Source organism: Lepus europaeus, chromosome 3 (genome assembly GCF_033115175.1).
Source record: "Lepus europaeus isolate LE1 chromosome 3, mLepTim1.pri, whole genome shotgun sequence".
Taxonomy (NCBI): Eukaryota; Metazoa; Chordata; class Mammalia; order Lagomorpha; family Leporidae; genus Lepus; species Lepus europaeus.
Genome location: NC_084829.1, coordinates 114,616,102 through 114,629,246, shown reverse-complemented (window position 1 = coordinate 114,629,246; position 13,145 = coordinate 114,616,102). Strand labels below are relative to the sequence as shown.

The following is a 13,145-nucleotide window of genomic DNA, read 5'->3' as shown; positions in this document are numbered from 1 at the left end:
TGGAATCCAACTTTTTTTTTAACTGTGTAGGTGGTAAATGCAGAAAGTATCCATTTATCTGTGAGGATAGGCCAATGTGCCAACTGGCTTACACAGAGCCTACTGTAGTGACTAGGTGATATTATATGAAACAATTAATTCGCTTTAAGTGCAATACACTGCATTTTCAATTGTTACCAGCCCTGGATTTATGGTCTTAGTTCACTAAGTTTCCTAAAACTGACTGTATGTAAAGTTCTAGTCAAGTTTCTACATAAGACATGGCTACCTATAACTGAAATCCTAACTCTCATGTGGACAAGATCTTTAGGGGGGAAAAGGGCTTACATTTCAAACAATGAAAATAATTTATCAATATATTAGATTAAAATAATGTGTTTAAAAGTTGACTTTTAGAAGCAGGCACACATTTCTCTATTACTTTACTCTGGTTAACAGTGTGGGAACATTAGCAGAAGGGAAAAGAACAAAGGAGAGAGCTTCTGCAAGAGGATGTGGGCACCTCTGCAAAGGCAGATAATAGCACACAGATCGGTTTCATTTTTCTGTGGTGCCCAGAGACACATACAATTACCATGCTTGCTGTTACTTTTTAATCACTGCCATCATCATCAATCTACCCAGATTTCCTTTCTACTTTGTAGTATCCTAGATGGGTACGGTTAGATACTCAAAGCTTCCATTTAACTTTTGTTTCACAAAGTCCAAAGATTTTTCAGAGAACCTAGAGATGTGAACTTTAAGCTCTTTATTTACTAAATACTCAAGTGAAATGAGCCCCAACAGTAAATCCGTATGCGTGTAAACCTCATATATACTTTTATTTACCAGACAAAGATACATCACTGTTGCTTTCCTCTAAGCCTCGTTCACTGGTATGACTCTTGTATTCATAAAGAAAGGGCCCAGGGGAGCATTGCTGAAAGTTTTAATGGAACAAAGCCAAAAGGAAACTTTTATGAGTTAAACAGATGCTCTAGATTTGAGAGCAAGTTGAACATAATTGTTTTTGATAACTTAAAATCCGGTTGAATAAGAAACAATATAGTAGAATGTCTTTTTCTAGTTTGATTATCTCTGCTTAAATTGCTCAATTAAATTATAAATCCTCACTATGTACAAAGAAGTGTATTTTGAGTGTTGTCATAGTCTTAGGACATTGTTTGCGTATATTTGATTTCAGAAAGAAAAATTGAGTCAATTATGTTCAAACAGAAATCTAAGTGAAATTTTAAGAGCTTAGGGGTTGAATACAGTCAAGTTTAAAAAGTAAATTTTCCATATTAAAAAGCATAGCATGAAAAAAGTACCTGCAAAGACAAAATGTTCAAACAGCTTTACTTTATATTTCAAGATCACTTCTGGAACAAGAAATAGGACATAAAGGTAAATTCTCAATTTCTAACTTTCAGTTATTCAGCTCTACTGAATCACAGACTGGTTTTTGAGTTACTGAATGGAATGGAGTTACATCTACTTTCACCAATATTGCCATAAAGGAAGTACTAATCCTTTAGTAAATTTTTAGATATCTCCAAAGATCAGTATATCTGAACTTACAGAAACTATATGAAAATCAAAAATTTTAAGTTTTTTTTCTTTTTTTATCATAGGAGTCTAATCCTCTTTAATGACAGTACTCATTCATTCATATTTATAAACCTGAATGTTGTATATTATAAAATTCACTAGTCTTGTACAATCCTCTTAATGATACTGTATTTGTGCTTAAAAAAAAAAGAAAGACAAGAAAGGAAAAGAAAAGCAAAAAAAAAAAAAAAAAAGAAAAGAAAAGAAAAGAAAAAGCAGGAAAAGCAAAGTAAAATAAAACCTCCTCAGGCAAGTGTTGTGGTAGAGCGGGTAAAGCTGCCTCTTGCAATGGCAACATCCAGTATAGGTGTTACTCCAATTCTGATCCAGCTCCCTGTTAATGGCCTGGGAAAAAGCAACAGAAGATGCTCCAAGTGTTTGGTCCCCTACCACCTAAGTGGGAGACCCAAATAAAGCTTCTGGCTTTGGCCCTGGCCCTGACCCTGGCCCAGCCCCAGCTATTGCAACCATCTGGTGAGCGAATCAGTGGATGGAAGATCTTACTCTGTGTGTATCTCTCCCTTTCTCTCTGTAACTCTTTCAAAAATAAATAAATAAATCTTTAAAAAATGGTACTTCAAAGTCAGTTACTCTTTTGTGAGATGAAATAGGTGGGTTTTTATAGAAATTATCTCTCTGGAACATTTTCATCAATATCTTAATTTGGCAAAATCACTTAATTATCTAAAACAAAGACTTTAAAAGAGAATGTACCCTTAAAAAGGACAAGGTTTGTTTTTTTTTTAAATAATGTAAGTATCAGTGCCATTTTAACTAATTGCATGTCAAGTGAGTTGTAATATCTGATAATAATCATGTAGTTCAAATATCAGATAAGTTTTCTCACATCTCTTACTTGCTTTCTTGGTGTCAGGAACAGAATAAGATCATTCCATATGAGTCAAAGTCAGAAACTACTAAATACAATATTTATAGCTAAGCTTTAAAATAAATCAAATAGGGACTGGCATTGTGGCATAATAGGTAAAGTTACCGCCTGTGATGCTGGCAGTCCATATGGATGCTGGTTCCTGTCCCTGCTGCTCTATTTCCAATCCAGTTCCCTGCTGATGGCCTGGGAAACCAGTGGAGGATGACCCAAGTGCTTGGGCCCCTCCTGCCCAAATAGGAGATGCACAAGAAGCCACTGGCTCCTGGTGCCTGGCCCAGACCCTTGCAATCACCTGGGGAGCGAACCAGAAGGATGGAGGATCTATTTCTGTCTCTCCTTCTCTCTCTGTAACTCTGACTTTCAGAGTTACACAGAGAGGTAAGAGACAGAAAAGGAGAGGCGCTCTTCCTTCTGCTGGTTCACTCCCAAAATGGTTGCAATGACCAGAGCTAGCCTATCCGAAGCCAGGAGCCAGGAGCTTCTTCCATGTCTCCCACATGTGTGCAGGGTCCCAAAGATTTGGGCCATCTTCCACTGCTTTCTTTTCCAGGCACATTAGCAGGGAGCTGGATTGGAAGTGGAGCAGCCAGGAATGGAACCAGTGCTCATATGGGATGCCAGCACTGCAGGCCACCAGGGCTTTAACCTGCTGCACCACAGCACCGGCCACTAAATCTTAAAAAATAAATAAATAAGCCAAATAAAAGGTTTTTTTTATAATTTAAAATATTCTAAGTTTTAAAATGACTTTATATTCTTAACAGTAAGTCTAAACAATGAATTCTAATATGGATTTAATGCCAGTGCTTCCACAGTATTTCATGAAGAAATTCCAGAAATGTATCGGGAAGCTTGCAAACATCCTTCACCTCTGTGACATAAAAGATGCAATTCATCACAGCATTAAATGCATGCAATTTTTCTAAGCATTTAAAATGAGCTTTCTCCAGACCTATGAGAAGTGTCAGCTTACACAATTTTAAGAGTATTTCATATTATTTGTACATTTTTCTAGTGCAATTGAACATGAATGCATATTAAAACACAGTTTAAGTAAAAATATTGGCCGGATCTTTACTGAAATAAATTCACCTCATGTCTTTTTGGAAGTAGACAGAAATATTAATTCTAAACAAAATAAAATTAAGGTAATAAAGAGTGAAAAGACAAAGTTTGTTCTTAAACCATAAACTTCTGAAAGTAAATTACTGCATACTTAGAATTCCTCACACAATTACATAGGTCTGGGTTCTTCTGGTTATTGGACAGTCTATTCCACCACATTGACTTTTAGCTCCTTATTGTTATAAAATGCAAATAAATCTTAATTGGCTCAAATCTCTTGCTAACAAAAAGCTTTAACTGCTTAGAAGGGTCAATCAAAACCTTACAGGTTATGATAATGTTCAATAAGGGGAAAGAATTCTTAGCAATCAGGATGATAATGCTGTTTATTCAATTCAGCAAATTACTTTTTCTTTGGCTAGGCTTCATCTAAGCATTTCCCTTCTAACTAAACAGGGAAGTTACTAGGTATTTTCAAACTATGGGTCATTCATCAGCCACTGGCAACACAAATAATGAGTAACACCTCCATCACATGAAAGTGTAGATAAAAATCTAGCCTCTGGAATTTCATCTGAACATGGATTCATTTATTGAAATTGCAGAGCTAATGCACATTTAATACAGTAAGAAGAAAAAGACAAAAATCTACCAACTAGGCTGCGCTGCCATCCTCTCCATGTAGTCTTTGGCCATGTCTCGGGCTTCGATGTTCTCAGGATACAGCACACAGAACATTGCCAAGGCACCCAAGTTGTTTCCATAAATTTCATTCCAGCGGGCACTGTAGTCCTTGGGATCCCAGGGAGGTAGGTACTCCAATGGACTGGACAGCATGGTGTGCACGGCTTCTATGATTCGGGCTGCAATGTGCTCGTGGGAGCTGGCAGCCCTCAGCTGGAGCTCTGCCACCTCTGCCCTGGAGAAATACAGCATTGGGTGGCTGTCATAGTTGGCATTCGTGAAAGGAATCATGACTTCTGGGTTCTCGTCGGTGATGTAGGCTGACACAAAGCCAAGCAAATATATGAAAAACACACTGGGAGCCCCCCGTGTGTGAGTCCTCATCGTGGCATCAGATCTCCAAATCTCCAAGGCAGCCAAACCATCTTCGAAAGATCCTACATGAGATAAAAGAATAAAAGCACATGTCAGCCAAGGGAACATGATGTAAGTGAAAACATATGACAAGCAGGACCTCACTCTCCAGAAAAAGGACTAAATATTGAAAAAAAAAAAAAGCTTACATATTTAGATTTTGAAAACACTACAAAAATTTAAACTAGAAAGAAATTTAAAATCTAGTAAGTTCTGATTTTGTAGAACTAAATTCATTGGAATTGTATTCATCAAGGAAAACAGAACGCTGGATACAGGCAAACAGCATAATATTTGTTCAAGTAGGGAAGAAAAAAAATCTCCTTGGTATTTGTCTTACATATTATGCAAGAAGTTTAGGTTTTATAATTTTTTTAGACATTAACATATAAACCACAATAACCAAAAGCTGGTGGTGAATTGTCGTCTGGGAATCTTGGTAGACATTAAGAAAAAAAAAAAAAAAAAAAAACAGAAAACCATGTACTTCTTAAATCAACTTCCTTCACCCTAATTTCTCCCTTCTTCCTACATTTTCCATTCTGAACCAGAGGTTAGGAGCAAGATATCTATGAGAACGTCAATAAACAAAATATTATGAATAAGGCTAACTATCCTCCTTGTGGGAGAAGACAGTGGAAACAGCAGATAAAGGCAGGGTAAACATCTGCCAATCCTGTCCATTCCCTGGGCTCACATCAGCAAGTATGCCGACGAGATCAGACATATGGCCACTGGCACTAGAAACTGACATGCCTTCAATCAGAAAGTAAAATCCCAGAATTAAAGGGCAGAAATAACATCTGTGCATTTCTCCTTTTTTATTTGAAACTACTGTCTACTTTTTCATTTTGCATATGGGATTTTGGTGTCATTCAATAAGAAATTTAAAACCCAGCTCACATATTTCCTTAACTACTTGACTTTATTAAAAGCCCTTTCTTCAGTGGCAGATTTGTGCACCAGTTAAAAGAATGTCTTTCAAATGTTAAGAACACACACACACACACACACACATAGAAAAAAGAAAAAAAAAAAAAGAAACCTCAGCCTGGTCCATGTTCCACATCTGGGATAAAGCAGGCACAAAATCCCCCAGAGGAAAGTCAGGGAATTCTTAAAATTCTTAAGAGGGGAAAGGTTAGAGAAAGCAGACCAGAAAAAGACAGTTTTATGTAAATAATGAACAGTGGTTTTCAATTATTAAAGGGAGAAGCCGATGGTGAAAAATCAACCTCCCAAGCTGAACACAAACTATTTTTCCAAGGAAAAACTGCCTCATAACTTTCAAAAGAAAGACTAAGAATTTTACACAGACTGAATATCAATCCACATACTCAACTTGTGTTTCCAACAGAGAAGTCAATATGGCATCTTTTGCAGATGCTACCTTATTTTCCAAATGAGACTTAGACTATAGAGTGTACACATGAAACCAAGGCGGTGGTTTTATAAAACCTTTCATATTTATTTCAGGAACAGAACTTCTGAGAAATAAAATTTTTAATACAGCCATGCTAAATAAAACATATAAAATAGAAATAACTCTTGGACTTTGCTGGTGTTAAGTCTAGCACCCAAAGCTTCAAGCCGGCTGGTTGGATCCGTCAAGGTCAGAGATCCAGCCAAAAGAAACAGTCTTCTGAGGTTATGCCTGAGGAGGGGTGTGGTTTCTGGCAACACAGAGAGGTGGCTGGGACTGAAGTAATGCTCAGTGCCCTCAGGCGTTTATTTCTTGTTCCTTTCAGAGAACAATACTGCTAACAATTAAATAATAAAATTTTTAAAAGCCTCAGATTGTATGCTGTCATTAGTGCAACCAGCATGGTGGTGATGTTAGGCACCCAGGGCAAGGATAAGTTGGAAGCTTCTCCTTTGGTTGACCCCCAATGCATACAATTGAAAAATCTTCCCTCAACTATTGGCTTTTGAATGTGTGGGAGCTTAAGTTATAGGTATAGGAAGTGGCTTGGGTTATGAGGGTATGAGTAAGAAGATATGTGGAGACCAGAATTTTTCCATCTCCGATTCTCTACAAACATCCCCTACACGAAAAAGCTTAAGGCTGATTTCATTTTCTTCCTCTTTTAGGCAAACCACCCCCATACTCAGGCATGGAGCCACTGAGAGAGCCACTGACAGCCACGGCTGTCCCAAGGGCTCTTCATGCTGTGGGGTCTACACGTCCAGCCTGACAAAACTCACACATGATCCCAGCCACTTCTGCCATCTTGCTTCCAATCACATAGGGCTGCCTGAGTATATTTGAACAAAAAGAGTTGATTGTGAAACACAGAGCCTCATTAAGGTGGTGTTTTGGGAATGATGCCATCTCAATATGCCAACTGTTATTGAAGGTTCCCCAGTTATTAGCTCAAATTCATCTGAGGGTGTTGGAGCAGCAAGGCACTTAGATTCTATTGGAATACCATGTGGGCCAACGCAGAACTCACAGAAATTCTGCAAACAATCATTATGATTGCTTGAGGAGACAGAACCCTGGCTTTGCCCCATGCCCTACTCTATCTTCAGCCCCCATGCTTCCCTGGCTATGAAGACCTTTGTTAATCTACCAAAGAGTTTGCTGTGTCTACCAGAGTCTTCTGTGTCTGGCACTACTGTACCACAATAGACTGATTATCCACCATGCCACACACAAGGTGGGAACCATGGCTTCCTCTGTGCGCCATGGAGCTTAGTACTGAATCTGGCACACAAGAGGTAGCTCACAGACACTGGCTGCACCAACTGAATGAACCCTTGGAATTAGGAGTCAGTAAAGTAGATCTCATCACCAAAATGAAAAGGGGAAACCTTGTTTGTCCTTATTTGAACCCAAGGTAAGTTTGAAATTTTCCAGAAAATAAATTTTAGCTAGAACATAAAATAAAACACTTATGAAATGGTATACTTCAGTACGGAAGGAAGGAAGGCAGGAAGGAAGGAAGGAAAGAAGGAAGGCAGGAAGGAAGGAAGGAAAGAAGGAAGGCAGGAAGGAAAAGGAAATTAAACTTAACCAAAATTGAATACAAACTTGCTTTAGGCTAATTACCTACAGGCAGACATAATTCCTACCAATCATTTTAAATCTGTCTAGAAAATTCCTACAAAAAATTTTTTTCAAGCCTTTCAATTTCCTCCTTTGACCTTCTACCCTAGGCACTCTATCGACCTGGTCTATCAAGAGAAGAGCTAAATTAAATGAAAGAAGCATTTCTCAAGATAATTGTAGGTATGCCATAAATGGACCAGTTTTAATGCTAATTTTATGTTCTTAAGAAGTTCAATGTGCTATGCCATTCTATGAGTCTGCTGTGTATCCTGCTTCCCATGTTGGATCGTTCTCTCCCTTTTAAATTCTATCAGTTAGTATTAACAGACACTAGTCTTGTTTATGTGATCCCTTTGACTCTTAGACCTATCATTATGGTCTATTGTGACCTGAAATTGATCACTTGGACTGGTGAGATGGCATTGGTACATGCAACCTTGATGGGATTGTATTGGAAGCCCATGAGAGTATTTTAGGCATGGAAAGCCAAGACACTCTGGGGAAAAAAAAAAAAAAAAAAACTAAATGAAAAATCGCTGCGAGTGAGATCCCAGTGGAAAGAACGGGGCCATCAAAGAAGGAGGTACCTTTCTCTGAAGGGAGGAGAGAACTTCCACTTTGACTTGGCCTTGTCAAAATAAGATCAAAGTCGGTGAGCTCAGGGGGCTTCCATGGCCTTGGCAACTCATGAATAGAACCTGGGGAGATTGCTGACACCTTAAACAAGAGTGTCAATTTGTTAAATCAACAACAGGATTCACTGTGCACTTACTCCCCATGTAGGATCTCTGTCCTTAATGTGTATGTAGTTCAATGTGAATTAATGATATGACTAGTGCTGAAACAGTATTTTGCACTTTGTGTTCTGTGTGGGGGCAAACTGATGAAATCTTTACTTAATATATACTAAATTGATCTTCTGTACATAAAGATAATCGAAAATGCATCTTGATGTGAATGGAACGGGAGAGGGAGCGGGAGATGGGAGGGTTGTGGGTGGGTGGGAAGTTATGGGGGGAAAAAGCCATTGTAATCCATAAACTGTACTTTGGAAATTTATATCTACTAAATAAAAGTTAAAAAAAAAATAAAAAGAAGTTCAGTGTGCTATGAAAACTGTAACTCTCACATCAAACCTGAGGTTTCAACAGATAAATAAAGTCTGTTCAATTACATTCAAGTGTAAAATAATGATAAAAAGTAGACGGATACAGCAAAAACTGCTGAAAGTGGTGCCTGGGTAACTATGATTTGGGAAACGCTGAAAATGCTTGATAAAACAACAGGTGTTAAAAGATAATGAGTTTAGGGCCGGTGCTGTGGCATAGCAGGTAAAGCTGCTGCCTGCAGTACCAATATCCCCTATGGGCGCCGGTTCAAGTCCCAGCTGCTCCACTTCCGATCCAGCTCTCTGCTACGGCCTGGGAAAGCAATGGAGGATGTCTCAAGTCCTTGGGCCCCTGCACCCTTGTGGGAGACCTGGAAGAAGCTCCTGGCTTCGGATCGGTCCAGCTCTAGCTATTGCCACCATTTGGGGAGTGAAGCAGCAGATAGAAGACTCTCTCTCTCTCTCTCTCTCTCTCTCTCTCTCTCTTTCTCTGCTCTGCCTCTATGTAACTCTGCCTTTCAAATCAATAAATAAATCCTTTTTAAAAAGTTATTTAAGAAACAAACTAATGAGTTTATCAGACAGATCAAACCCAATCTTCCAACTCCCCCACCATGAAACAAATGTGCACACACATATGTAAACACACACACACAGACACAAATTTTCTTGCCTTGTTCCTTGGAGAAATAAGTCTGATTTTTGAGATGTGTGCAGATGATTTTTCAAACTATTCACCCCCTAGTTCACTGTGTTCTAGAAATAACTGTACTTGACCCAGTTCAAGAGCATGACACTTTTCAACATGGCAAAATCACCAGCTACACTCAGCATCCAACTATAGTACATAGTTTATCCTTAATTAAATTCTCAGGATGTTTTTGTACGATCCTGTTGAACCTCATTTGTCCTCAGATTCTCTTTCCTCTTCTCCACTCTAGAATACCAACTTTCAAAATCTAGTCTTCCTTCCCATTCTGTCTCACTCTGCACAACTTGGATAGTAAAACATTCCTAAATTTCTTACTCATCCAATAGATACAGCATAGTCATACAGATATCACTTTATTACTACAAGATAATTCAGATTGCAATTTGGTTATCTGGCTGTATGCCCATCATATGTCTGCAGCAGTCAAGTATCACTTTATGTTTAGGCAAAGTGATAGATCTTCACAAAGCAATGACAATCCAAATTATTTTTAATTATGAGTACAATAATCCACTATACATATTACAACTGCTGACAAAGAGAAACTTTGTTATGGTCCTTAATGTTTCTCATGTATTTGATCATTTACTTTACATGAAATTAACATGGCAAAACAGTATTGTTTTTCTCAGAGTAAATTTCAGAGGCAGAATCAGAACTCAAATCTCCTACATTCTAAGCCAAGGTTCTTTCCTGTAACCAAACCAATTTTTAAGAGCATTCACAACAGTGTAAGTTCCATTTTTGTCACTTGTACTGAATACTAAACTAGTACATCGAGTTTCAAAACAGATATGGGTTTTTCAAATGGTTTAGGACTGTTTACAGAATGAAACACATGGTAGTACAAAAAGTCAATTCCTCAGGCTTTCAGAAATATAGAAAGTAGAAGGATGGAAGAGAAAACTCACTCTGTCAAAGTAAAACATGTCCCAAATCAAGATGAATTATAATCCTCTTATGAGCCAAATCTAATGGACACGACATAATGACTAACAGTATGGCACATGGAGGTGGACAGACATGAGAATGAATCCCAGCTCTGTTGTCCACTGGTTTGATTAATTGGTTTCCATTTTCAAAGCCTCCATTCTCTCATTTATTCATAAAATGTTACCTACTCCATAAGATAACTAAACACACTTAGCACAGACTCTGACATGAATTAAGAGTTCAATGATTATTTATTTTTAGTAAAAGGGAAGAAGTTTAATATGTGTAAGACTGCATTAACTATTTATAAAATATTTTATGTGAAAGAAATTAAATCTTTACTAATCTTCCGCCTTGCAGCGCCGGCACAACCGGGTTCTAGTCCCGGTCGGGGCACCGATCCTGTCCTGGTTGCCCCTCTTCCAGGCCAGCTCTCTGCTGTGGCCAGGGAGTGCAGTGGAGGATGGCCCAAGTGCTTGGGCCCTGCACCCCATGGGAGACCAGGATAAGCACCTGGCTCCTGCCATCGGATCAGCGTGGTGCGCGGGCCGTGGCGGCTATTGGAGGGTGAACCAATGGCAAAAGGAAGACCTTTCTCTCTGTCTCTCTCTCTCACTGTCCACTCTGCCTGTCAAAAAAATAAAATAAAAAAATAAAAATAAAAATAAAGAATTTAAATCTTTATACTTTACAGGCAAAAAGCAAAAATGAGAACCAGAGAGTCTACATGACTAAGGCAAGGTCATGGTCCTGTTGGCCGAAATGGGGACACAATGCTCCTGACTTTTCTGTACATCATTCACAGGAAACTCATCATTCACTGGAGAGGACATCATGTGACCCTTGACATTGTTCAAGTATTTTTTGGAGGTTTTGCCCCAAAGCAAAGAATAACAGATTAAATAAACAATTATCTGAGCTTCATTACTTCCCGAGCCAATAATTGATGCAAAGGCGACTGCCTCTTACTTTATTTTTTTAAAAAGAATCACAAAGACAGCAAGGCTGGGAAACACAACCTTTTGCTGGGAAGCTGTTTGTCAGTAATGTGTTAATATTATGGAAGGAGGATGGTCACAGCACTGTGGCACAGTGGGTAAAGCCACCACCTGCAGAGCCAGCATTCCATATGGGTGCAGGTTAAAGTCCCAGTCCCAGCTGCTCCACTTCCGATGCATCTCTCCGCTATGGCTTGGGAAAGCAGTGGAGGATGGCTCAAGTCCTTGGGCCCCTGCACTCGTGTGGGAGACCTGGAGGAAGCTCTTGGCTCCTGGCTTCGGATTGGTGCAGCTCCAGCCACTGCTGCCATATGGGGAGTGAACCAGCAGATGGATGACCTCTCTCTCTCTCTCTCTCTCTCTCTCTCTGTGACTCTGTCTTTCAAATAAATAAATAAATCTTTTTAAAAAAATATTATGGAAGGGGGGTCCATGAATACTCAGGAGACATCTGCTGCCATTTCCAGAGACAAAGAGTTAATCTCAGTTCAGGAATCACACAAAAAGGCAAAAGAGAAAATGAAAATGGTCATCTTAACATCTTGGCTACATCACTGTCATCAGTACATCAGCTGATCACTCCAGAATATGATGTTAGCTATTAGTAATCAAATAAATATCTACCCTTCATAGACAAAAAACTGAATTTCAGCATTTTCATTTATGATAAATGCAGCTAACAAGCATAGTAAGAAATATTTTCTGGTCTTGCAAGAAACTGGCAAAGGAAGTAGAATTGCTAGCTAACTGGTAAACAAGAAATGAATCATAACAAAGACAGCAGGAAGGGGTCTGAGTTCAAAGTTACTCAACCAATCAAGATCGCTGGCATAACCGTACTCATCATAGATGTCCTCAGGGTATCATGAAAGACACACTTTTAAGAATCAAGTCAGGGGCCAGTGCTATGGAGCAGCAGGTAAAGCCACTGTGTGCAGTGCCGGGCTCCTGTAAGGGTGCCGGTTCAAGTCCCAGCTGCTCCACTTCCAATATAGCTCTCTGCTATGGCCTGGGAAAGTAGTGGAAGATGGCACAAGTTCTTGGACCTGGAAGAAGCTCCTGGCTCCTGGCATCAGATTGGCTCAGCTCTGGTCATTGTAGCCATCTGGGGAATGAACCAGGGGATGGAAGACCCCTCTCTCCCTCCCTCTCTCTCTGCCTCTCTGTAACTCTGCCTTTCAAATAAAATAAATAGTTTTTAAAAAAAGAATCAAATTGTAATCATATTTAGAAAAGAAGAACAAAATGTAAATCCCCTACATCTCTTACCATCATAGCCATCAAACTCAGCCAAAGAGTAACTGCTCCAGTTTACCCAACCCAATGAAATGACCCAGAAATTAGTTCAATTTTCAGGACAGTTAAATGCCTCCTGCACTAGGACTGCTGTGCCCCTATCCATGAAAAGGCTGTAACAGGCAGACCAGACAGCTGAAATGCCCCTGACACTGCACTTTCTTCCTTGGAAAATGTGCAGACACTGCAGAAGTCTGGTACTGCCACTCTTTCTTGCTCATGCTCATGCTTCCGCTGAATTCCAAGTCCCCTCCCTCTTTAGGTCTCCAGTAAAGTTTTTAGGCAAACCTTTATGGGATGAGAGCATGAACAGATCCTAGACAGAGCTGCGCATTTCCTTCTCTGACCCATTTTAAACCTCAAAGAAGCCTATTTCCAAAGTGCTTGCGGAACCTCTTGCT

The 13,145-nt window shown here is 39.3% G+C and overlaps 1 protein-coding gene across 3 annotated transcripts in view; it reads right to left on the bottom strand.

Annotated features, from left to right (window-relative positions):
* DSE (dermatan sulfate epimerase) overlaps positions 1-13,145 on the bottom strand; it is a 76,407-nt gene that overhangs the window by 39,079 nt on the left and 24,183 nt on the right. For 2 of the 3 annotated variants that reach the window (XM_062186650.1, XM_062186651.1), the window contains exon 2: positions 4,200-4,668. In XM_062186650.1, the coding sequence (XP_062042634.1) occupies positions 4,200-4,615 (416 nt within the window). In that variant the 5' untranslated portion in view covers positions 4,616-4,668. Of the gene's footprint in view, positions 1-4,199; positions 4,669-13,145 lie in introns of those variants that run through there. The other variant, XM_062186652.1, reaches the window with a different exon arrangement.